Source organism: Sphaeramia orbicularis, chromosome 13, assembly GCF_902148855.1.
Source record: "Sphaeramia orbicularis chromosome 13, fSphaOr1.1, whole genome shotgun sequence".
Taxonomy (NCBI): Eukaryota; Metazoa; Chordata; class Actinopteri; order Kurtiformes; family Apogonidae; genus Sphaeramia; species Sphaeramia orbicularis.
This window is the reverse complement of record NC_043969.1, coordinates 51,790,974-51,812,554: the sequence shown is the minus strand read 5'-3', so window position 1 is coordinate 51,812,554 and position 21,581 is coordinate 51,790,974. Positions and strand designations below refer to the sequence as shown.

At 40.1% G+C, this 21,581-nt stretch overlaps 1 protein-coding gene across 1 annotated transcript; it reads left to right on the top strand.

Annotated features, from left to right (window-relative positions):
- Nucleotides 1–305: 305 nt before the first annotated feature.
- On the top strand, nucleotides 306–18,388 carry LOC115432059 (protein IWS1 homolog). Its single transcript, XM_030152834.1, is given in 18 exon segments — nucleotides 306–509; nucleotides 2,248–2,330; nucleotides 3,744–4,378; nucleotides 4,417–4,550; nucleotides 6,352–6,417; nucleotides 6,554–6,767; nucleotides 8,364–8,421; nucleotides 8,495–8,604; nucleotides 8,835–8,866; nucleotides 8,869–8,984; nucleotides 9,063–9,145; nucleotides 9,324–9,453; nucleotides 9,540–9,657; nucleotides 9,844–9,955; nucleotides 11,426–11,487; nucleotides 13,030–13,087; nucleotides 14,033–14,144; nucleotides 18,132–18,388. Coding segments are annotated over 18 exon segments (2,292 nt in total). The 5' UTR covers nucleotides 306–466; the 3' UTR covers nucleotides 18,258–18,388.
- Nucleotides 18,389–21,581: the final 3,193 nt, after the last annotated feature.

Below are 21,581 nucleotides of genomic sequence, written 5' to 3'. Positions count from 1 at the left end.
CTAAAGGTGTCAAACGAATATTACGCAGCACAAAACGGAAGTATTCAATAATACCTCAATATTACTTATTATATATTTGATAATGTTGTCAGTGAAAAGGCATACGCACATGATCAAACAGATTCTAACATGTAATCTGTAAATATTAATATTTTATTAATAATAATAATAATATAATAATAATAATAATAATAATAATAATAATGATGATAATAATTTAAAAAAACAAAAAATAAAAACAAAATAACAACAAATTTAAAACGCAAATATTAAGCGCCCGAACTCTCCACGCATGCGTATTTGACGAGGACTTCCCCATTTTGGCTCAACACCTCCGGCTGCTATGTTTAGCTGTTAGCTGTAACAGCGAGGCTTCAGCTTGTCTACGTTTATTTTTACGGCTTTCCTTTTTACTTTCAGCAAGCACAGAGGTGTTTCGTAGTACGGGGTTGAATCTCAACCTTAAATGGACGGAGAAGACGACGACTTTATGTCTGGCAGCCACTCCGGTAAAAGTGCTTTGTGTCCGATATAACATGCTAATGAGCGATGCTAACTGAGCCTGTTTGTTGTAGCTTTAAATGATCATTTAGTTAATAACTTTGTTTAATTTAGACATGTATAGCTTAGTTTGTGTTTAATTTGTAAAATGTTTCATACGGACAGTTTTGTGGTTATGGAATCCAGGTTTCTTAGTGGGATTTGGCTCATGTTGGTGTGTGTTTCCTATTTAAACCTTTACTTAGGATCTGTGTTGTTTCCTCTTGAGTTGTGAAAGATATATTGAAATAGTTTATTTTAGTAAAAGTACTCTGAACTCAACAAAACATTATACATCCAAATTTCAACTTGAGTAAATGTAGTGAAGTATTTTCGTAAAGTCACAGTGCTCATTGTGTAGTGTTTTAATACCAGACATTGATGATTAAATTCATTGTAGTGCTGCATTTACCTGTGTGTTATACTTTGGATGTTTAAGGTTGGACTTAAACCTGTACATATTGTTGGATCATATGTTTGTGTTATTGCTGTCATCTGAGATCCATGTATCTTTAAAAAGTCATCTTTCATTCTTTATTTTTTACCTTACCTTCCTTACCAGGAAGTCCTTTCTTTTCCTTTGCCAAGGGAAACGTGGCCAAGGTAGCAGCCATACAAAGTAAAAACTACATAAAACACATCCATCAAACACGGCGAACAATAAAACAGAGTAACAAGTGTTCAACCATAATGAACTCTTAAGAAAAACAGTGACATTCCTCCTTTACTGCATTCTCCATGATACTTTCAAACTCTTTGAGCTTAGACAGTCAGGCTTGTCTCCAAGTCTGAGAGAACTTTTTAAAGGGTTTATTTAGACGAAGGGGAAAGTCAAACTCAACCCATTAATAGGCACTTTAGTCTTCAGTTTATCAAACACAACATGAATGAAGACACAGGGTTTGGCTCTTACACATAAATTTAATAGAAACAATGTTAATTTTACTAATGAAGCTTCAAAAATACTTTGAATTCTCTGTATATATATATATAATTATATATATAATATAATATATATATATATATATATGTGTGTATATATATGTATATATATATAGTGCGTATATACACACACACACACACATAATATATATATATATATATATATATATGTATATAGTGCGTATATAATAATCTACATAAATGTAAAGGGAAAAATGCTCATTGAGATATTAAAAATGTCTTTTTCAGAGTGTCGTGGCCCAGACAGCAGGAGCAGAAGTTACACAAAATGGAACTTGCATCCACACTAAAAATATACATAAAACACAATAAAAGTCAGTTCTAAAACCATAGATAAAACACTAAACTAAGAACATGCATATAAAACACCATTAACAATTTAAAAGGTACAAAAACTAGAACAATGTTCCTTAAAAGCATCTCAAAGCAGAACCTGATTCAGTTATAAAAATATCTACATCCATGTTGATTTTTTCTCTTTGATTTAAAATGACTTTGAATGGATTAAATCACACCAGATTCTTCAGTTTGATCTCCTTCTGTCGGTTCTGTTCTATTCAGTGGAACCAGAACATTGAAAAGCTTTCTTTCCCAGTTCTGTTCTGACTTGTGGAACTCTTTGGATTTTACTTTCACTTTAGATTTAATCAAGTTAGTTTGTCAAAGATCTGCTAAAGTCACTAACTTGCCTATTCGTGACGGTGTTACATTCAGTGTAATAACATACTGATAATAATTCTGCAGATGATGGGGGGGGCACTCCAGTTCAGGATGAGCATGCGGCATCAGATGGCGAGGAGATGAGGAGTGACCGGCACCAGTCGGAGGTCAGTGTGAACTGGAAGGAACTGGTTTCAGCCCAGTGGAGGTTCAGGTTCTGACAAATAGAACTGATACACATTTGGAGTAGAGACATGAAAGACCTTTGAAGCATGTTTGTAATAATTCAGTGTTTCATTAAGTAATATGTATAAAAGAAGTAAACCCAAGATTTCCATGAAAAGATTATTCTTAATTTTTGGGTCTATATATTCATTTTATACTTATTTACTGGGGGGGATGTGATACCAGAGTTATTATTATTGGTACAATACTGGAAACAAGGCAATATTCAGATTTATTATTTTAAATGTAATTTAACAGTTGGATCTGCATTTTAAGTGATCTGTCTGCCACTAATATTTCCATATAGTATGTTTTTTTTTTAAATTAAATCTAAACAGTGTCTTGGAGAATTGTTGTAGTGTCACAGAACATTATTTTGTCACATGTGTACACTTCAGCAGCTCCACATTTAGGAGGAGGAAGTGAAGCCCCTCAGTGTCACAGATACATCAGAACCAAAGCAGCAGAATCAGACATTATTACAGAGTGTCAAACTCATTTTAGTTCAGGAGCCATATTCAGCCGAATTTAGTCTGAAGTGGGCAGGGCCAGTGAAATAATAACATAATTATGTATAAATAATGCCAACTCCAAACTGTGCTTACATGATGAACATGTTTACATCTACAAACTGTCCTTTAACCTCCTCAGACCCAGGAAAGGACAAGTTTGAGCTTTTTTTAATTAAATAATTGCAGATATTGGAAACACCGTGATGCAACACTTTTTTCAAATGAATTTTTAAAATTTTTTTATGGAATTTCCTTTGCAGTGGAAAGGTGTTTTTATTTATTTATTTTTTTAGCTGGGTCTGAGGAGGATAAAACAATGTGAATAACACGAACAACCTAACATTTCTTAAGAAACAATAAGTGCACTTTTACCAATATTCAGCCTCAGTTTATCAATTACACATGCTCATTCTACTGTACAGATCACAGTGGACCTACAAAGACACAAATATTTAATAACAGACAGAATAGCGGTCCAATTACACTGACTTCTCTTAAGACATTTCAGGTTTTTAATATTTGTTCAGGATATTTACGTTTTTTGTGAAATGATGTTTGTTTTAGTGTAAATTCAGAAAAATTACATGAAAATATTTACATTTACAAAACTGAAACGTGGAGTTATGAGTGTTTATAGGATATTATGATAATATTTTTACCGGTCTGAATGTGAAACCTTAACAAATATTCTTGTGAATATCTTAAATTTAATTTTTGCATTTCACAAATTCATCCCATGGGTCAGATTAAACCCTTTGGTGGTCCACATTTGGCCCCCAGGCCCCATGTTTGACACCCCTGCGTTAATAAGTCCCAGATTTACACAAGTGTTTGTGTTCACAGGACGAGGGCAGTAATGATGAAGATGCTTCACACACGATGGAGACCAGTGGGGCCATCAGCGGCTCAGACAACGAAGACCAGCGGGGGGGTGGAGCCAGTGGCTCAGACAACGAAGACCAGCGGGGGGGCGGAGCTAGTGGCTCAGACAACGAAGACCAGCGGGGGGATGGAGCCAGCGGCTCAGACAATGAAGACCGGCGGGGGGGCGACAGCGACTCAGAGGGCGAAGCGCCACGAGAACATGACGACAAAAGTGACTCGGACGTGGATGTACCGCGGCCCGTCGACAGCGACGACGACTCTCCGGTCAAACGCAGGACGAGTGCATCGGAGGATGAGGAAGATTCGCCGGCGAAACGCAGGATGAGCACATCGGACAACGAGGAGTCAGCGAGCAAACATGACGCTTCCGATAACGAGGAGGGGTCGTCTCCCGCCAAACGCAGGGGAAGTACGTCAGACATGGAGGAAGGGGAGGAGAGGCCCAAAGTGGGCGGAGACAGCGACTCTGACAACGAAGACGCCAAAGCGGCAGCGTCACCAGAACGGCAGTCCAACGCCGACAGTGACTCTGACAGGGCGATGCCGAGCAGACGCAAGGCAGCACAGATAGACTCTGATGAAGAGGAGGAGGCTGGGAAACAGGAGGATGGGGAGGGGGAGGAGGAGGAGGGGGCAAGTGGAAGGCTGTGATGCAGTCCGACAGCGACGATGAGGACGAAGGCGGGAAAGCCAAAGCTGCAGCAGGAAGTGATGGAGAGCAGGAGACGCAGCAGAGGGACAGCGACGAGGAAGACGACAAACCAGGTACCCACACCAGCAGACCCCCCCACCCCAAAAATAAACAAACAAATGTACAAACAAACAAACCATCCATCCATGTTCACTGACGCCGTAACCTCAACTCTAGTGAGAACATCTGTCATCAACCAAAGTCTATTTACATAAAACCTTTATGAGCTTTAAACAGACACAAGAAATCACACAAAAAAACAACACAACGTTTACAATATTACACACGCATCAGTTCAGTATTACACACATATCAGTTCAATATTACACACACATCAGTTCAGTATTACACACATATCAGTTCAATATTACACACACATCAGTTCAGTATTACACACATATCAGTTCAATATTACACACACATCAGTTCAGTATTACACACATATCAGTTCAATATTACACACACATCAGTTCTATTCAAGACTCTCATTACACATTAAAGCCACGTATGACGTTCGGAATTTCACGCAGCAGAAAGAAGCAATGAAGCCATTTCCATGTTTGTTGCTGCTGCGGCCATACTGTGACTGAGTGGAATTCCCAAAAAGCCCAAGTGACGGTTTGGTTCTGTTTGGCTTGTAAACAAACAGATGCTTGTGATGGAGTACACTTGGAGGTTGTTCACCGTGATGGAAGTGATTCAGGTGCGTTAGCACGGAAAGACTACCGGATTAGTGATACTGAGGATATGACTGGGGTTAGACACATTGGATAAAAAATTGGTGACAAAAGTCATACACAGCTTTAAGGACATTGAAAACATCAGAGATTATTAAAAAAAAAAACAAAAAAAAAACAGACTAAAAGTTGTAAATCTGATATTATTTTTACCTCCGCGAAGGAGGTTATGTTTTTGCCGGTGCTGGTTTGTCTGTCTGTCCGTGTGCAAGATAACTCAAAAAGTTATGGACGGTTTTGGATGAAAATTTCAGGAAATGTTGATACTGGCACAAGGAACAAATGATTAAACTTTGGTGGTGATGGGGGGGCGTCACTGATCTGCCTTGGCAGAGGTGTGCGCTCTCCGAGTGCTTTTCTAGTTCATTCATATTTTTTTATTTAAACCAATGCTAAAGATAATTTTGCATATGGTCAATGTTAATTTTTTTAGTTTCACAACCCAACATTCAACTGTGTGGTTAGTAAACATGTTTTTACTGGTACAGTTTTCTTTTTCCAGTTTACCTGCATTTGATCCTAAAGAGTTAACTTTGAACCCTGAAGAGTGGGGACTAAAATTTAATGTAGAAGTATATTAACTTTATGAATACATACAGTACTATATAATAACATTTCTTACTATAGAAGTTGTAGAAGTAAAATAAAGTCTCATTAAATGTCGTCTTTATTTAATTCAAATGGTTGTCATCGTGATGAAAAAATCCCAACTTGAGTTTTGTTGATTCTCATTCCAGGTCAGTTGCTACAGATTTGTTGTTTTGGTTCGAAATAAAAACTGTAGCATTCAGTATTATTTACTAAAGGAAACAATGAAAATAAAAACATATATAGTCCACAGGCTTTTACAACTAAAATAAGTTAAATAATAGAGAATTAGATCAGCTTGAAATGGTTAATTGAGTTTAATTTAATTGTTCGGACACTTTGTTTTCCACTCAGATGTTCACTTTACTTACACTTTGACCTTATTATTTTCTTTTCTCTAAAAAAGTCCCGTTTTTGTGTTTGTTTACTGCACTGCATGTTTCTGACTGCTGTGACGGTACCAGATCCAACTGAGCAGAATACCACTGTTTATGTGGATCAGACTCAACCTCACCCATTATTTGGAATGTCTGTATGTTTCTGTGTGCAGTTAAGAGGAAGAAGGCCATCCTGTCAGACAGTGAAGACGAGGATGAGGAGAAGACAGAAAAACCAGGTAAGACCTCAGGTGGTTCTGCGTCATCCTTTAAATGGACCCATCCACGAGTTCAGCATCAGACACCAAAACATGTTAGGAAAACATCTGAGCAATGCATGTGGGTTGGAGGTCACATGACTCTGTGGTGGTCCAGCAGCGAAGAGGAGTCGAGCCGTGTCGGACGATGATGAGAACTCGGACAGTGACGCCTCCGTGGGTCCGGATAAGAGCCTCGCTGCCAAACTGAGAGAACTGGGCTCAGCCAGCGAGGATGAGGAGGAGGACGACAGGTCAAAGGTCACGGCAGGGAAGAAGGATGAGAAGGCACTGTTCGGCAGTGACAGCGACTCTGGGGATGATGAGGAGGAGTAAGTGTTTTTCCACACATGTTCAAGGTCTGAGTTTTCAACTTAGTTTGATGAAGTTTAGTTTACCATAAAACACACAGAGGTTGGGCTGTGAATCTCAGGATACCTCACCATACGATACGATACGCAATGTATATATTCTTTATTTACCCTGGGAAAAAAAGCCTCATTGAGATTGCAAATCTCTTTTTCAAGAGTGACCTGGCGAAGAAAAGCAGCAGAACACAGTTTCTGACATGACAAGACATAATCAAGACATATTACAAAAACTTAGTCGTTTAAAAACAGTTACATTGACCAAGTTCATTGATTTCACGCTCTTTAAAATAGCTTTAAATTCACCAATAGTAACAAGTTCAGATGGATTTAGGTTGTTTTGCAGGACATTCCATGCAGAGGGGCAGCATATTGAAATGCAGTCTTCCCCAACTCTGTTATACATGGCTCACGATAATAAGTCGATATGGCGTTACTGCGATTATCGATATATTGCTCTTAATAACCTACGATATATCTGTGTGTTTATAAGGGTGAAACAAAAACAAACCAGCCGAAAAAATAAGTCATAGTTTACTACTGTTTGTACTCTGGGTAAATTATGCTGTAAAATATAGATTAAAAACACTGACAGTGTTTTAGTTGAACTGAAGTGGAAACAGGATGTTTGTATGTGTCTGACAAACACTGACACTATTTAAACCACCTGATATCATGACTTGTGTGAATGTACACACCACTTTAATTAGCCTGTTATCTTTACGCATTATAAGCTTTCCACATGTATGTTCATGCTGTTATTACCCCCCTGTCCAACCTGAACCGATGCGTCAAATACCACACTGAGGGTTATGGTTATGTGAACCGCAGATCTTGGTGTACATTGACGTGTGGTCAACTGACGTTGAATAACACGTGAAAGGTGGAGAATGTGTACGAATAACACACCAAATGCCATTAGAACTGGTGTGACATACAACGCTGTTTCATGAGCTCATTGTCATTTTAAACTCATTCAGAAAACACCATCTCATGTCTCTCATGTACATGTTGGTGGTGTCACCCCTGTGTCGTATTTTTGTGCGACAGTTCGTACATACTGCAAAGTCTTTCTCCATCTTTGTCCCATCCACACTAGAAAATACAAAGTCAGTCCACACTTTGGATTTAAATGACTCCATTCACTAAGGAGGAACCATGAAAGAATTTTATAACAGCTAGATTTGAATAATAATAATAATAAAAAGCAATACACGGCAAGAGCGCATTGATTATCCATCGTAAGACTAAATATCGCGGTAGTTCACCATATGGATATTTTGTCCCACTCCTTCACAGAGGTCATTTCTAAATTAGCAGACACTTTGGTTTGGTTGGTTTGTAATTGTTAAATAAAATGTACAATTATAAAATGGAAGAATTCTGTTCCCAAATTCAGTGGAACCTTTTATTTGTACACATGCTCCTAAAGGTATTAGGAGTTAATATTTACTGGTTTAGAAAATACTGAAATAAGGCTCAGTGGAAGATGCAAATAAGAGGAAACGAACAGTGGCTTTGAAGATCCAGGTGTGACCTTTGACTTTTGTTTTCCTCCAGGAAGATGATTGCAGACATCTTTGGTGAGTCTGGAGACGAGGAGGAGGAGGAGTTCACGGTGAGTGTGACCTCACAGGTCGACGTCATGTGGGTAAAACTCAGACGCTGATGGTGTCTGTGCTCCTCATCAGGGTTTCAACCAGGAGGATCTGGAGAGCGACAAGAAGGAGGCCAAGCAGCAGCTCCACCAGCAGGAGGAGGAGTCCGACTCTGATGAAGGAGTGGACCGCAGTGGACAAGAGTGGGTTCACATGTCACATATGAGTGGGTTTACATGAGACATGAGTGGGTTTATGAGTGGGTTTACATGAAACATGAGTGGGTTTATGAGTGGGTTTACATGAGACATGAGTGGGTTTATGAGTGGGTTTACATGAGACATGAGTGGGTTTATGAGTGGGTTTACATGAGACATGAGTGGGTTTATATGTGACAAGAGTATGTTTACATCTGCTATGTGTTGTGTTACAGTATGAGTTTCATGTCGGACTTCGACATCATGCTCGCCGGAGAAAAGCCATGAACAGTAAGAAGAGGCGGCACCGCGATGGAGGCACGTTCATCAGCGACGCCGACGACGTGGTCAGCGCCATGATCACCAAGATGAACGAAGCCGCCGAGGTTCGCCGCTCACAACAGAACCAGTCAGAACGTCCACGTGCTCTGGTATTGGATCCTAACTGACCGCTGTTTTCACAGGAGGACCGAACCCTGAACAGTCAGAAGAAACCAGCGCTGAAGAAGCTCACACTGCTGCCACAGGTCGTTATGCATCTGAAGAAGTAAGAGCACAGTGAGGGAGCTGAGGTCAGGGTCTGCACACGGTGGTGGAGAACACAAGAGCAGCAGGGCCAGGATCAGGTTCAGGTCCAGGTCCTGGATCAGGTCCCTGCTGATCCATCAGATGGAGACGTTGTTGTTGTTTATGTTGTTATTGACGTTGTTGTGGTTTTCCCTCAGGCAGGACTTGAAGGAGACATTCATCGACAGCGGTGTGATGTCAGCCATTAAAGAGTGGATCAGCCCCCTCCCTGATAAGTCCCTGCCGGCCCTCAGGATCAGGGAGGAGCTGCTCCGCATCCTGCAGGAGGTATGTGTGCACACTGGGCCCGGTCTGGGTTGTGGTCCAGGATCAGGTTCTGGTTCTGAGTGTTGCCCTGTATTCCGTGTGTGCAGCTCCCCAGTGTGAGTCAGGAGACGCTGAAGCACAGTGGGATTGGACGGGCCGTCATGTTTCTGTACAAACATCCCAAAGAGTCTCGAACCAACAAAGACCTGGCGCTCAAACTCATCAGTGAGTATCAGAGGAAATACAAATATACGATCATGTGACCAAAAGAAAACCACTGGGCTGTGATGATTAAACAGGAATCTGTTTGGCTCTGTGGCTGAAATATCCAGGTCAGGTGTTGTTGACCTGTGGTCTGTGTCTAAGCCCAGCTGATGGATGTGCGTTTGTTGTTGTTTGTTTGTTGTTTAGATGAGTGGTCGCGGCCCATCTTTGGCTTGACGTCCAACTATAAAGGGATGACAAGGGAGGAGCGTCAGCAGAGGGATCTGGACCAGCAGATGCCTCAGAGACGACGTTTAAGGTACCGCATAAACCCAAAACACCAGAACCCACCCGGTATCAACCGGCCAGTGTATTTATACAAAGGGTCAAAGGTCAGCGGTCCAGTGGTCTGGAAAAGCAGCAGGAATGTTTGTTTGTAAAGGTAGGGTAGGGGATCCTGGAAAAACAGTTCGAGCAAGCTACATTTTGAAAATACACAACTCAAAAGTCCAAACCTCTTTCTTCAAACACCCCCCCACCCCAAGCCACACCTCTAGAGTACAAATGTCAGTTGAGTTTGATAGACGTATCACCATTCAGTCATTTCGATGGGCCGGTTAAAATGATTGGATGGTGTTTTTTTCAGTCCTGTCCATTCTACAGGTGACTAAAATTTTTTATTGTTGTGTTAGAGCATTTAATTAATTAGTTGAAATCGGGTGTGAAGGGGATTTTAAAGGTGTGGGAGACTTTCGTGACCAATTTTTCATCAAATCTGTCAAACCTGTCATAGTCTAAGTATTACAAATCCGTAAGTCTTTCTGTGATTACTCACCTGAATCTCTTGCATTTACAGTGAACAATTTTGACGTCCCATCCACCATAAACAAACCCGTGTGTTTACAGAGTCAGGAGGTAACTCGGGCATCTTCGGAATTTGTTGTGACATGCATTGTGGGAAGCGAAGGCTCGCGCCGCCGCCTAGCAGCGCAAGCATATGATATTATATGAATGAAACACAACGCGGAAACAGCTGAAACAAGAAAATGGCTGGAGGAATATTCATAGAAGGAAGGGAGCTCCTGCTGTTTCCACATCGTCTGTAGCAGCTGCCGCTGCCAGACAGCAGTGCGAACCGGTGTTTCCCACAATGCACGTTGCGACAAAATTCTGAAGATACCCGAGTGGCTACTCTACTGGCTCTGAATGTTAACACATGGTTAGTTTATGGTGGATGGCACGTCAAAATTGTTCACCGTGATGCAAGAGATTCAGGTGAGTAATCACAGAAAGACTTACAGATTTGTGATACTGAGGACATGACTGAGGTTTTACAGATTTGATGAAAAATTGATCACGAAAGTCTCCAGCACTTTTAAGCAATATAGTAAAAATGTTCCAGGAAAACATCCCCTATCCCACCTTTAACACTAGTAGAAAAAAGTACCCATCAAACTGACTGGTTATCATAACCTCAGATTTGACCATAAATCCAAATGGTGCGTTTAGACGCTCTGTCTGAACGTGGTGTAAAATGAACAGGTTTCTGGCTGAATGTGCAGATTCCAAATGTTGGAGCTGAAGCATCATTTCAAAGGAACAACTGAGAGCGGGGTCTGTTTAGTTCTTAGTTCAGGATGGAAAACAGACGTGTCCTCCGTTTGGTTGTCTTCATCGTCTCCTCATCCTCACCTGCTACATTTGTCCTTCCAGCCTTTTCTGTTTCTGTTCTGTTCATCCTTCCTCATCTGCCTCATTTCATCCCCCACCCCCCACCCCCACCCCCCAGTCAGCCTCAGAAGGTGGAGAGGTCGGAGGAACCCGACGTCTTCTCTCCACCAATCAGGTTCAGTCATTGAACTGCATGGTTGCATCTGCGTCTGCAGGCTGAATAACCTCCAGTGTATGAGTTCAGGTTGAACTGGTCTGATTAAAATAAATAAATACTATGAGCAACTAGAACTGGAACAAGACGTCAGAGAAACAAAAACACAGTGGAGTTTCTGGAAACGACTCATTTTGTATTTTTCATTAGTTTCATCGATGCTTAACTAGTTTAGTTTCTGGACTTGACTAGGTTTGGTTGTTTTTCTGTCATTTTAAATGTAGTCTGAGTTTTTCAAGTTTAATGAGTAAAGTCTTGGTTTACAGCAGCTGAAAATGGTCCGATGACAGAATGCATGACATGGGTGTGGTTTCTAAAACGTGAACCATCACCATGGAAAGAAACTGACGTTGAATGTATGTGCTGTTCGTTTCTTTTCTGTTCATGTGGCATCGTTCACTGTAATTTTTAATACGTTATTTTTTAGTTGTTTTGAATCCATGTATCATTCGTTCTTTTCATATTCAATTGAGAATCCACAAACGGTAAATGGAAAAAATGACTCAATATTTCATTATTCATGTACAATCAAAAATCAAAAAAACAGTTGTTTTTCATTCTTTTGACTGTACGCGCAAATTAAAAAATGGAAATAATCAAATGGACCAAATGTGGGGTTTCATGTTGACATTTTTGATATCTGATTTAGTTTGACCCATTAGTTCCTGACTTGGTGTGTTGTTCTGGACAGTCGTGGGTTTGCTAGTATTCTGTCTAATGCATTCTGTGATAATGGAGAATTTGGTGTTATTCAGAGGCAGCAAATGCGTTACTGTGAAGGAGGACGACATGACAACTAAAAAAATGGACAGGATCTTCCAGGTATTGTTGTTTTGTCTAATACAGTGGGTCCATGGAGACAATCTAAGGAGAAGACACTGCAACTAACACACCAAGAAGTCAGGAACTACCGAGTCAAACCAAATCGAATATCAAAAATGTCAACATGAAACCCCACATTTGGTCCATTTGATTATTTCCAATTTTTAATTTGTGCGTACAATTGAAAGAATGATGAACAAGTCATTTTTTGTTTTGATTTGTACATTAATAATGAAATGAGTCATTTTTTCATTTTTCGATCGTGAATTCTCAGAGTATGAAAAGAACCAATGATACACAGATTTGTTCGTCATTGTATTTCAGTTTTCACCGCTAATATTCATGCAATAAGCCCTTTTCTTACCTGGGTCTGTGTGGACCAGTAGAAAACGCTGCTGCTTGGACAGAAGACGCACTAATTGAAGCGACCAGTTAGATTGTGTTGACTTTAGCTGAAGCAGAGGTAGGTTTACTGGCATGTTGGAGGCATTGTGGGTAAACTCTGCTACGTGACTAACTGCTCTGAGTGCACAGTGTTCATAACAGCATGGACATGTGGTTCTGCTGTCCTCTGTGATGTTCGTCCTCAGACTCTGTCCTATGGATCTGATGGACTGGGCTTGTCTCTGTGTTTGCTCGGTAAATACATCCTGATATAAACTGGACATTTGTGTTCTCTGCTCTAGTTCGGTGTGGACAGACGCCTCGGAGAGACCTGGAGAAACAGCTGACCGGAGAAGAAAAGTATGTTGGTTTGGATTCTGAGTTTAGTCACCACTCAAATGCAGCTTCATTAGAACTAAATGAAGGAATTAGAAGTGGAACCTGTATACCATCAGATCCAGGATGTTTAAAACCTATTGTTATATGTAATAGAACAGGACCCTCACGTACAGGGACAATAGAAATGTTTTCATTGGCTTCTTCCACTTCTGTGTCTAAGTTCACTAAATGAAAACCACAAACGTTCAACTGGACTTTAGGTTTATAGAAGGTTAACGTCATAACAAAAAGACATTTGACCATAACTGCATCCATCTGTTCTGACCTGTCAGGTTTTAACCCTTAGGAGTTCACGGTCACGGTCCTGTGACTGAATCACATGACATTTTCAACCCGTCGTAGCATCAGAAGTCGGTCATGTAGACCACTGGGGACAACTGCATTCGAAAGTGTGGACTTGAAACACTCCCACTTTTTATTTGATGTTGATAGAGTGAATACAACCGGAGATATGACAGTTTGAACAGGGGTGAGAAGACACCTATGTAAAGATCTGCTTTTATGTCAAATATTTGAGTTTAGTTTTAATGTATTACAATTTTAATTTTATGTACCTAATATTTGGAACCAATATTCCCTTTTAAAGGCTTTGAAAAGGTTCCTTAAGCATCTTTGTGTTATTTATGCATTAAATTATATAAATTTTTCAAATCAGATTTTATCTTTTCTGTGTGTTTTTTGTCCTTTTGTGTTGATACAGTAGGTTAAAGTGAAAAAATAATAGGCAGATGAGATGGATGAAGATAGAATAAATATTTATTTACATAGTATGTAAGGCAAAATCAAAAGAACTCAAAAACAGCCAAAATAGGCTCAGACCCCTAAGGGTTAAAGTCCGATATCTACTATGTTTCTATTCAACATGAACCAGTCAGTTCTAAGGGGTTGTCTTTTCCATCTCTGCAGAGCTTTGAGACCTGGAGACCCTGGGTTCTGTGCCCGGGCCCGGGTACCGATGCCCTCCAATAAAGACTATGTGGTTCGACCCAAATGGAACGTAGAGATGGAGTCCAACAGGGTGAGTATGAAAGACAGGACAGTCTCAACCAATCAAAGCTTTAGACATGAATTCAATAGAAATGTTACAGAAAATACAGTTATTTAAACAGTTCCAAGTAGAGGATGAAAGGTTCACATTTATAAGCACATCCAGTGGTACATTGACTAAAGAGTTTCATTCGTTCTGAGCTCGTAACTCAATTTGCTCATATGTGGAATCAGTTTTCACCATTGAACTGAACTGAACTGTCCTTAATCTGTTCCAGCCCAGATTCACACCTAATTTATAGATAATTTATAACAACGAAAGCTCAGCGTGTTGTCTGTGTCATATGACGTCCACAAAAGCCCCTTTTCCACGGGTGTTCTGGAATATTCCCCTTTCATCTGTTCCGTCGTCTGCGTAAATGAAATGATAGATCATTTGGTTCCTCCTCTGGAGGTAGGAACAGAGCCCTGATAAAGGTGGAACCAGGATTCGGGAGCGCTATGGAAAAGGAACACCTCTGGTTCCAACCAAGGTTATTATCGTTAACGAAAACTAGTGAACTGAGGAAAACTAGAACTGAAAAAACATTTTCGTTAACTAAAATAAATAAAAACTATAATTAAAAGAAAGATGATAACTAACTGAAACTGTATTGTGTGTTTACAAAACTAACTAAACAGATAAAAATTATGGATAAAATTCCCTTCGTTTTCGTCTTTGTCAATGTTGGATTGATACGAAATCAATTAATTTCACTCTAGCAATTTTAGCTGGCGACACCGTACGGTACTTCAAGGTCCGTCACTTGTGTTCACTTGTGGTTTCCAGTCGTCTTCTGGTCCCCACTCTACCTGGAAACATGGAGACTAAAGTTGGGAGAAAGCAGCAGAGTCCTGTCTGGGATTTATTTGAATACGACGAGAGAAGAAAACAGACACCACTAAATTAAAACTAAACATTTACCAAAAAAAGAAAACTAATAAAAACTAGCAAACCTGCTCTAAAAACAAATTAAAACTCAATTAGAGGATAAAAAAGTCAGAACTAAACTAGAATGAAAAATCCAAAACTATTATAACCTTGGTTCCAACCAAGGTGGGACGTGTTGATGACGGACTGTGTGTGCGACCCCCGCGCTGGGGGTTTTTAAAAATGAGCGTGGTTGTGACATTATAGGCCAGACGTCTTATTCTGTTAAATTGGAAGAACAAAAATCCTCCGACTCATCAGGCTTTGTTAAGATATTATGCAACACTTACATTTGGAGCAAATCAAATTTTCACTAAAAGATAACGTTAAGTTATTTTACTCACTTTGGCAGCCCTTTATAAATTACTTTAATTATTAATAAGGAGGCAGACTCCCCCCTTTTTTCTTTTCTTTGTTTTTTGTGTGCGTGTACTTGTACAGTGCAGGTGTATGTTCTTATTTTGACATCACATATTGAACGCTGTAGTGACTTTTTTATGTTGTCATTGATCTAATTTCAATAAAAAAAGACTTAAAAAAAATGGGGGTGGGCCGTGTACAGTAAACAAACATATCAACAACACCACCAGACAGATGTGGACCTGGGGACACGCCCACATCCACCAGACAGATGTGGACCTGGGGACACGCCCACATCCACCAGACAGATGTGGACCTGGGGACACGCCCACATCCACCAGACAGATGTGGACCTGGGGACACGCCCACATCCACCAGCTGTTGGCACCTGGGCCGTAGGACTGTATCCATGAGAACATTAGTGGAACCTGTGTGAACCAGACATGGGATGCTGGCTGGATGTGGTTCGAATGAGCTGCGGCGTATCTGGAGATCGCTCGTAATTCGGATTTTGACTCGCAACTCAAAGCAAAAAATCGACCAAGCGCCGACTTGTAACTCAGAAAACTTGTAAGTCAAGGTACCACTGTAGAGTGATTTTTAAGATGTTGTTCCACTGAAGTTAGAAGTAGGTAGTCGAACAGAAAGAATGGTCTGCATTAACTTTTCATATACACACACACACTTGTACATAATATAATGACATTTTTAAGTGTACGTTTAAAGAAAGGAATGAATAAATGAGTTCCAAAGTTAGCAGATGCTTGAATAAATGAGATGGTGAATTCAAAAATACTTAAATAAATCCTTCTAAATAGTTGAATTGAGCGCTGAGCTGTGATTGGTCCTCTGTTAGAGCGCCTATAAGAAAGGCATCAGTCTCCAGGAGAAGCACAAACGGCGCTTTGCAGAGCAGAGGAAACAGGGGCGTCCCAGGGGCAGTCAAGATCAGCATAGAGGGGCAACAGAATGCCCCTGTAGTAGCCCCGGCGCCTCTGGGGGGCAGTAATTCCTGTTGCATGGTGTGAGGCCTGACCAGCATGGAGGTGCCCGGCACCGCCGCTGTGAGTCCGCTGGGACGTGTTCTGAACCCGTTGGGTCAGTTCTGTTCACATCACCTGAGAATCCACAACTTGGAAAATAAAAAAAATTGACTCCTTATTTCATTATTCATGTCCAAATCAAAAATGAGTTGTTTTTCGGTTCTTTTGATTGTACGCACAAATTAAAAATTGGAATAATCAAATGGACCAAATGTGTGGGTTCATGCTGATATTTTTCATGTCTGATACAAAGTTGCTGACTTGTTGGTGTGTTGTTGTGGACAGTGGTGGGTTTGCTAGTATTCTGTCTAATGCTTCTGCGATAATGGAGAATTTGGTGTTATTCAGAGACAGCAAACGTGTTACTGTGACAGGAGGATGACGCGACAACTGAAGAAAATGGACAGGATCTTCCAGGTGTTGTTGTTAGTCTAATACAGCGGGTCCCAGGGAGACAAGCTAGAGACACTGCAACTAACACACCAAGAGTCAGGATACTACGGGTCAAACCAAATCGGATGTCAAAAATGTCAACATGAAACCCCACATTTGGTCCATTTGGGGTCAGTGGACCGTTGGTCATTGGATTTTATTTTCAGAACAAAGGGAAAACTAGTGGTTAACTGATTTTTGTTTTAAAAGCCAAGAATTAAAATCAAATTTTGAGGCGTTTTTCTTTTTTCAAGCGTCAGAAACAGATGAACCAAATTTTAAAAGCTGATTGTTTTTTTTTTTTCGTTTTCTCTTTCTAATAACAAAAAAAGAAAGATCCTACCTGACAGAAATGGAAAAACTGACCAAAGCGCCTGTTTGTTTTGTTTTTTTTTTCTTTTTCATTTTCTGAGACCGGATGTTGTCATTTTCAAGGAAAGAGCTAATGCCATCGAGGTCACAAAGATTCTTACAAACGATGGGTTTGTACGAATCTTCCAGTTCATAGACATTTGTGGTGGGAGCATGTCTATGATGTCCAGATTCATAAAATTTTGCATTAAATTATTAAAATCGAATTTTGAGGTGTTTTTCTTTTTCACTGTCTGAACAGATGAACCAAATTTAAAAAGCTGATTTTTTTTTTTTTTCGTTTTCTCTTTCTAATAACAAAAAGTTAATACCTGACAGAAAGATATCAAAAATGTCAATATGAAACCCCACATTTGGTCCATTTGATTATTTCTGGTCTTTAATTTGTTTGTACATGTTAAGAATTAAAATAACTTTTTTTAAATTTTTTGATTTGTACATAAATATTGAAATGACTCTTTTTTTGTTTTCTGATTGTGGATTCTCAATTAAATATGAAAAGAATGAATGATACACGGATCGTTCTGTTCCAAAGCACAAACATTTGGCGTTTTCCATCAAATGTTTGGAAGGTTTGAAGTCGATTCACAGACGGAAGTGCACACAGGACACACACAGACACAACAGACACACAGGGACACACACGGACATGGCGTCCCAGAGCCTGTGGTCCTGTGGTGTGGGGTCCAAACGGAGGCTTGAAAAAAAAATGACCTCCTGAAAGTGGGCAACAATTTAAAAAAAAAAAAAAAAAAAAAGACCTGACTGTGATGAATCCAAATGTCAGCCTGGTGGTTACCATGACGACAGATGCCTCATGAGCTCTTTGTTGTCCCTGCAGGGTCCGGTGAAGAAGGGCTTGTCCCGCGTGGACAAACAGATGCGTAGATTTGCAGATATCCGCCGCCTGACGAAGACTGGTCACGCCGTTAAAATCAGTGTGGAAGGAAACCGGATGCCGCTCTGATTTTAACCTCATTAGGATTTACTCAGTTTTTTTCTTATTAAAGTTTTTGTTCCTAACCCCCCTCCCCTTTGGACAAAAAGTGTCAAATGTACTTCAGAATGATCAGTGGAATAAAAAAATGACTAAATGTACCAGTAACTGTGTCGACTTCTTATTCTGACAGTTCAGCTTCGATTTACAGTGAACGTCCAGTTAATGTCTACGTTAAAGACGCAGTTGGACATGGATGGAACGTTCTGTCCGTCCCTCTGTCTTCGTTACATCTGTATTTCCTCTAATTTTCTGTAGACCATTTCAGGTTGTTCATATTTGTTCTGGTTATTCACATTTTATTGTTTCAGGACTAGTGTGTAAATGTAAATATTTCATAATTTAATGTTATTTTTTGCACTAAAACAAAAATTTGAAGTTATTATTATTTATAGGCATAGTGTAATATTTAATCACAATCAAACCCAGAAGAGAAATATGGAGTCGTTCTTTTTGTCGGTTCTTCTGCTGTTACTATTTGACTGTAGATCATATTGGTCTGTAGTGGAACCTGAACTAAAATGAGTTCCACAGCCTGGACTGTGGAATTTTTACACTTGTAAATTCATCCCAGGGGCCGGATTGGAACCTTCGGTGTGCTGCATTTGGGCCCCCAGGATGCATTTTGAGAGCCCTGCACTAAACTGTCCAGAGCACAGGGAAGAAAAAAGAACAAGAGGAGGAAAAACAGGAGAAAGACAAGAAAGACAGAGGTAAATTCAGATAATAGGTCATGAAACGAAGCCTCAGTTAAACTGTCAATTCTTAACACAGTGGACTGTTAGCACTAGCCTCAACAGGCTATGCTAATTAGTAAATAAACAGTTGATATTTGGTGTATCTGGGCAGCATGGGGGCGGGTGGGGGGGGGGGGGGGTGGAGGGGGGTGGGGGGGGGGGGGGGGGGGGGGCTGTACTTTTATGGATCATTTGTGCAGATTAATGTATTAATTTTATTAATTAAGGTGTTGACATCGGCCTAATCTACACTTTTATTGTATTTACATGTGGCTAATGTTTGTCCTGTTTTTTTTAGTCCATCAATGCTCCTCCCTTTTCACCCCTTTATACACTGTATTTTGATTTTTTAACCCTAGTTGTTGTTCAATTGTCAAAAGTATGTTAATTGTTTTAAACGTTACATCAGTGTAAAGTACACATTATATTATCACTAGTAGTAGTAGTTTTATTAGAGCACATAGAATCATCAGATAAAGAATCATACAACATGGTCAAAAAAAAAAAATAAATCAGTAAAATTTTTCTGCGCTCGAAGAGGATGGACAGAAGTATACTTATTGACTCCAGCCCCTTTTACAAACTAATAATGAAACTAGACCTGCTTCCTTTGCTTTGTTAACACACATTTTCCTCTGCATATTTTTTACAATACACAAAACATCCATACAAACCGTTCATATACACTTTTTAGTCACTTCACACACAATCAGATTTACATAATCGGACCGTTTTTAAAGACTATAATATTTATATACACTTTAAATATTTACTCCAAATACGAATGAACAATAAATATGATAGTATCTACTTATCATAACCAATAACTACAATAATATTTTATGCGTACTTCTATAATGTCCTATATTTTGTAATTATAGTGGGTTTATGCATCCTTTTAATGCACAAATTGAAGAAGACATTTTTCAGTTTTGCTCCAGATTATTCCCACAGATGAACCTTCTACAGATACACCAGCTTTTGTCTGTTTGTTCTGCACTTTATTTTCTTGTAGATTTCAGTTCCTCTTAAATTCTAATTCCTTTGCCTGGGCTCAAACATCTCCTGTCGACTGTAGGGGAGCACATGGTCATGGGTTTTATGCATCATAATAGAGTATTAAGGTCAACAAGATCGTGTAGTTTTAGAGCATTTAATTTGATAAATAGGGGATTTGTTGGAGCTAAGTACTGTGCTTGATTGACAAGTCAAATTGCCTTTTTACTGTTATTATTATTAGTATTATTATTATCACTCCCACATGTCATAATAAACTGCAGTTTACTGCTTCTTTGATCTACATGTCACTGTATTGACACAGTTGTATCTAATCTGTTTATCAGTGTGTCATTCACTGTATATTTGTCGTGCTTAGTCGACACATGTATCTATGAGGGTTGTCATTTTTTTCTAGGAATCATCATTTTTTATATAACAACTGTAACCCTTTTCCTCTCTCCTCAGACGTACTTCTGATATATTTAAGCCCAGCTTCTGCAAATGCTGGGCCATTAACGGATGTCCCAACATCAGCCCCCCCCCCCCCCCCCCCCCCCCCGCTGGACCACTGGACCCTGCTGACTGGAACATTTAACTCAAGTACTAACAGTTAGTTCCCACAGGTCCATCTGAAGTTCCAACAGCTTCAAAATACCAAACAAAAGGGTGGATGAAGGCGTCCACATGAATATTTTTGTGGTAAGTGTATTAATGTGGTATTTCAGATTTTTTTGGTATTTATTTATTGGTCATTCGTTAAGCATGGACATTTGGTGACATGTTCTAAAATGAAGACAATGGTTAAAACAAAGCTATTTGACTTCTTTCATGTAAGTTGCTGATGGAGTGGGGCCGGCTCTGCCAACAGACCACGCCCACAACAGCACATGGTAAGTGACCGTCTGTAGATAGACCAACGCTAACGTTAAAGACTGAGACAAACGAGTCCAATATGGATTCACAAACACTGAAGGTAGAAAGGATGGATGGATGAGTGGATGAGTGAGTGGATGGATGAGTAGATTAGTGGGTGGATGGATGGATGGATGGATGAGTGGGTGGATGTCCTCATGTCCTCAGACCTTCACTCCTCAGACCTGTCGTCCCCATCCCTGGAACTGTAGCCTGACCTTTGACCTCATCCATCCTGGTCTCTCTGTTATTGAACATGAGGTTCTGTCTTGTCAGGGTTAGAACCAGTTCCACAGTCTGACCCCCCCCCCCCCCCCCCCCCAACTGGACCCTGTGTCCTAATGTCCATAGTGTGTCCTCTTCTGCTTCTGTGTTTGTTGTACAGATTAATGGAGGAACAGGAAGGACTCATTGTATTCAAATGTCCAGTGGACGTCCTGAACCAGGTTCTGTGTGTTCCACATTCAACAGGAAGCCCAATGTTCTTCAACTCTTTATATAGTTACATGTTCAGGCAGTGAAGCAGAAAAACAGACAAACCAGTCCAACAGGAACCAACATCCACAGGAACTGAGCCAAACAGGGGGACACATGGTCCACTGCACCCAACTGTTCATATGGAACCTAGCCCCAGAGGAACCTGGAC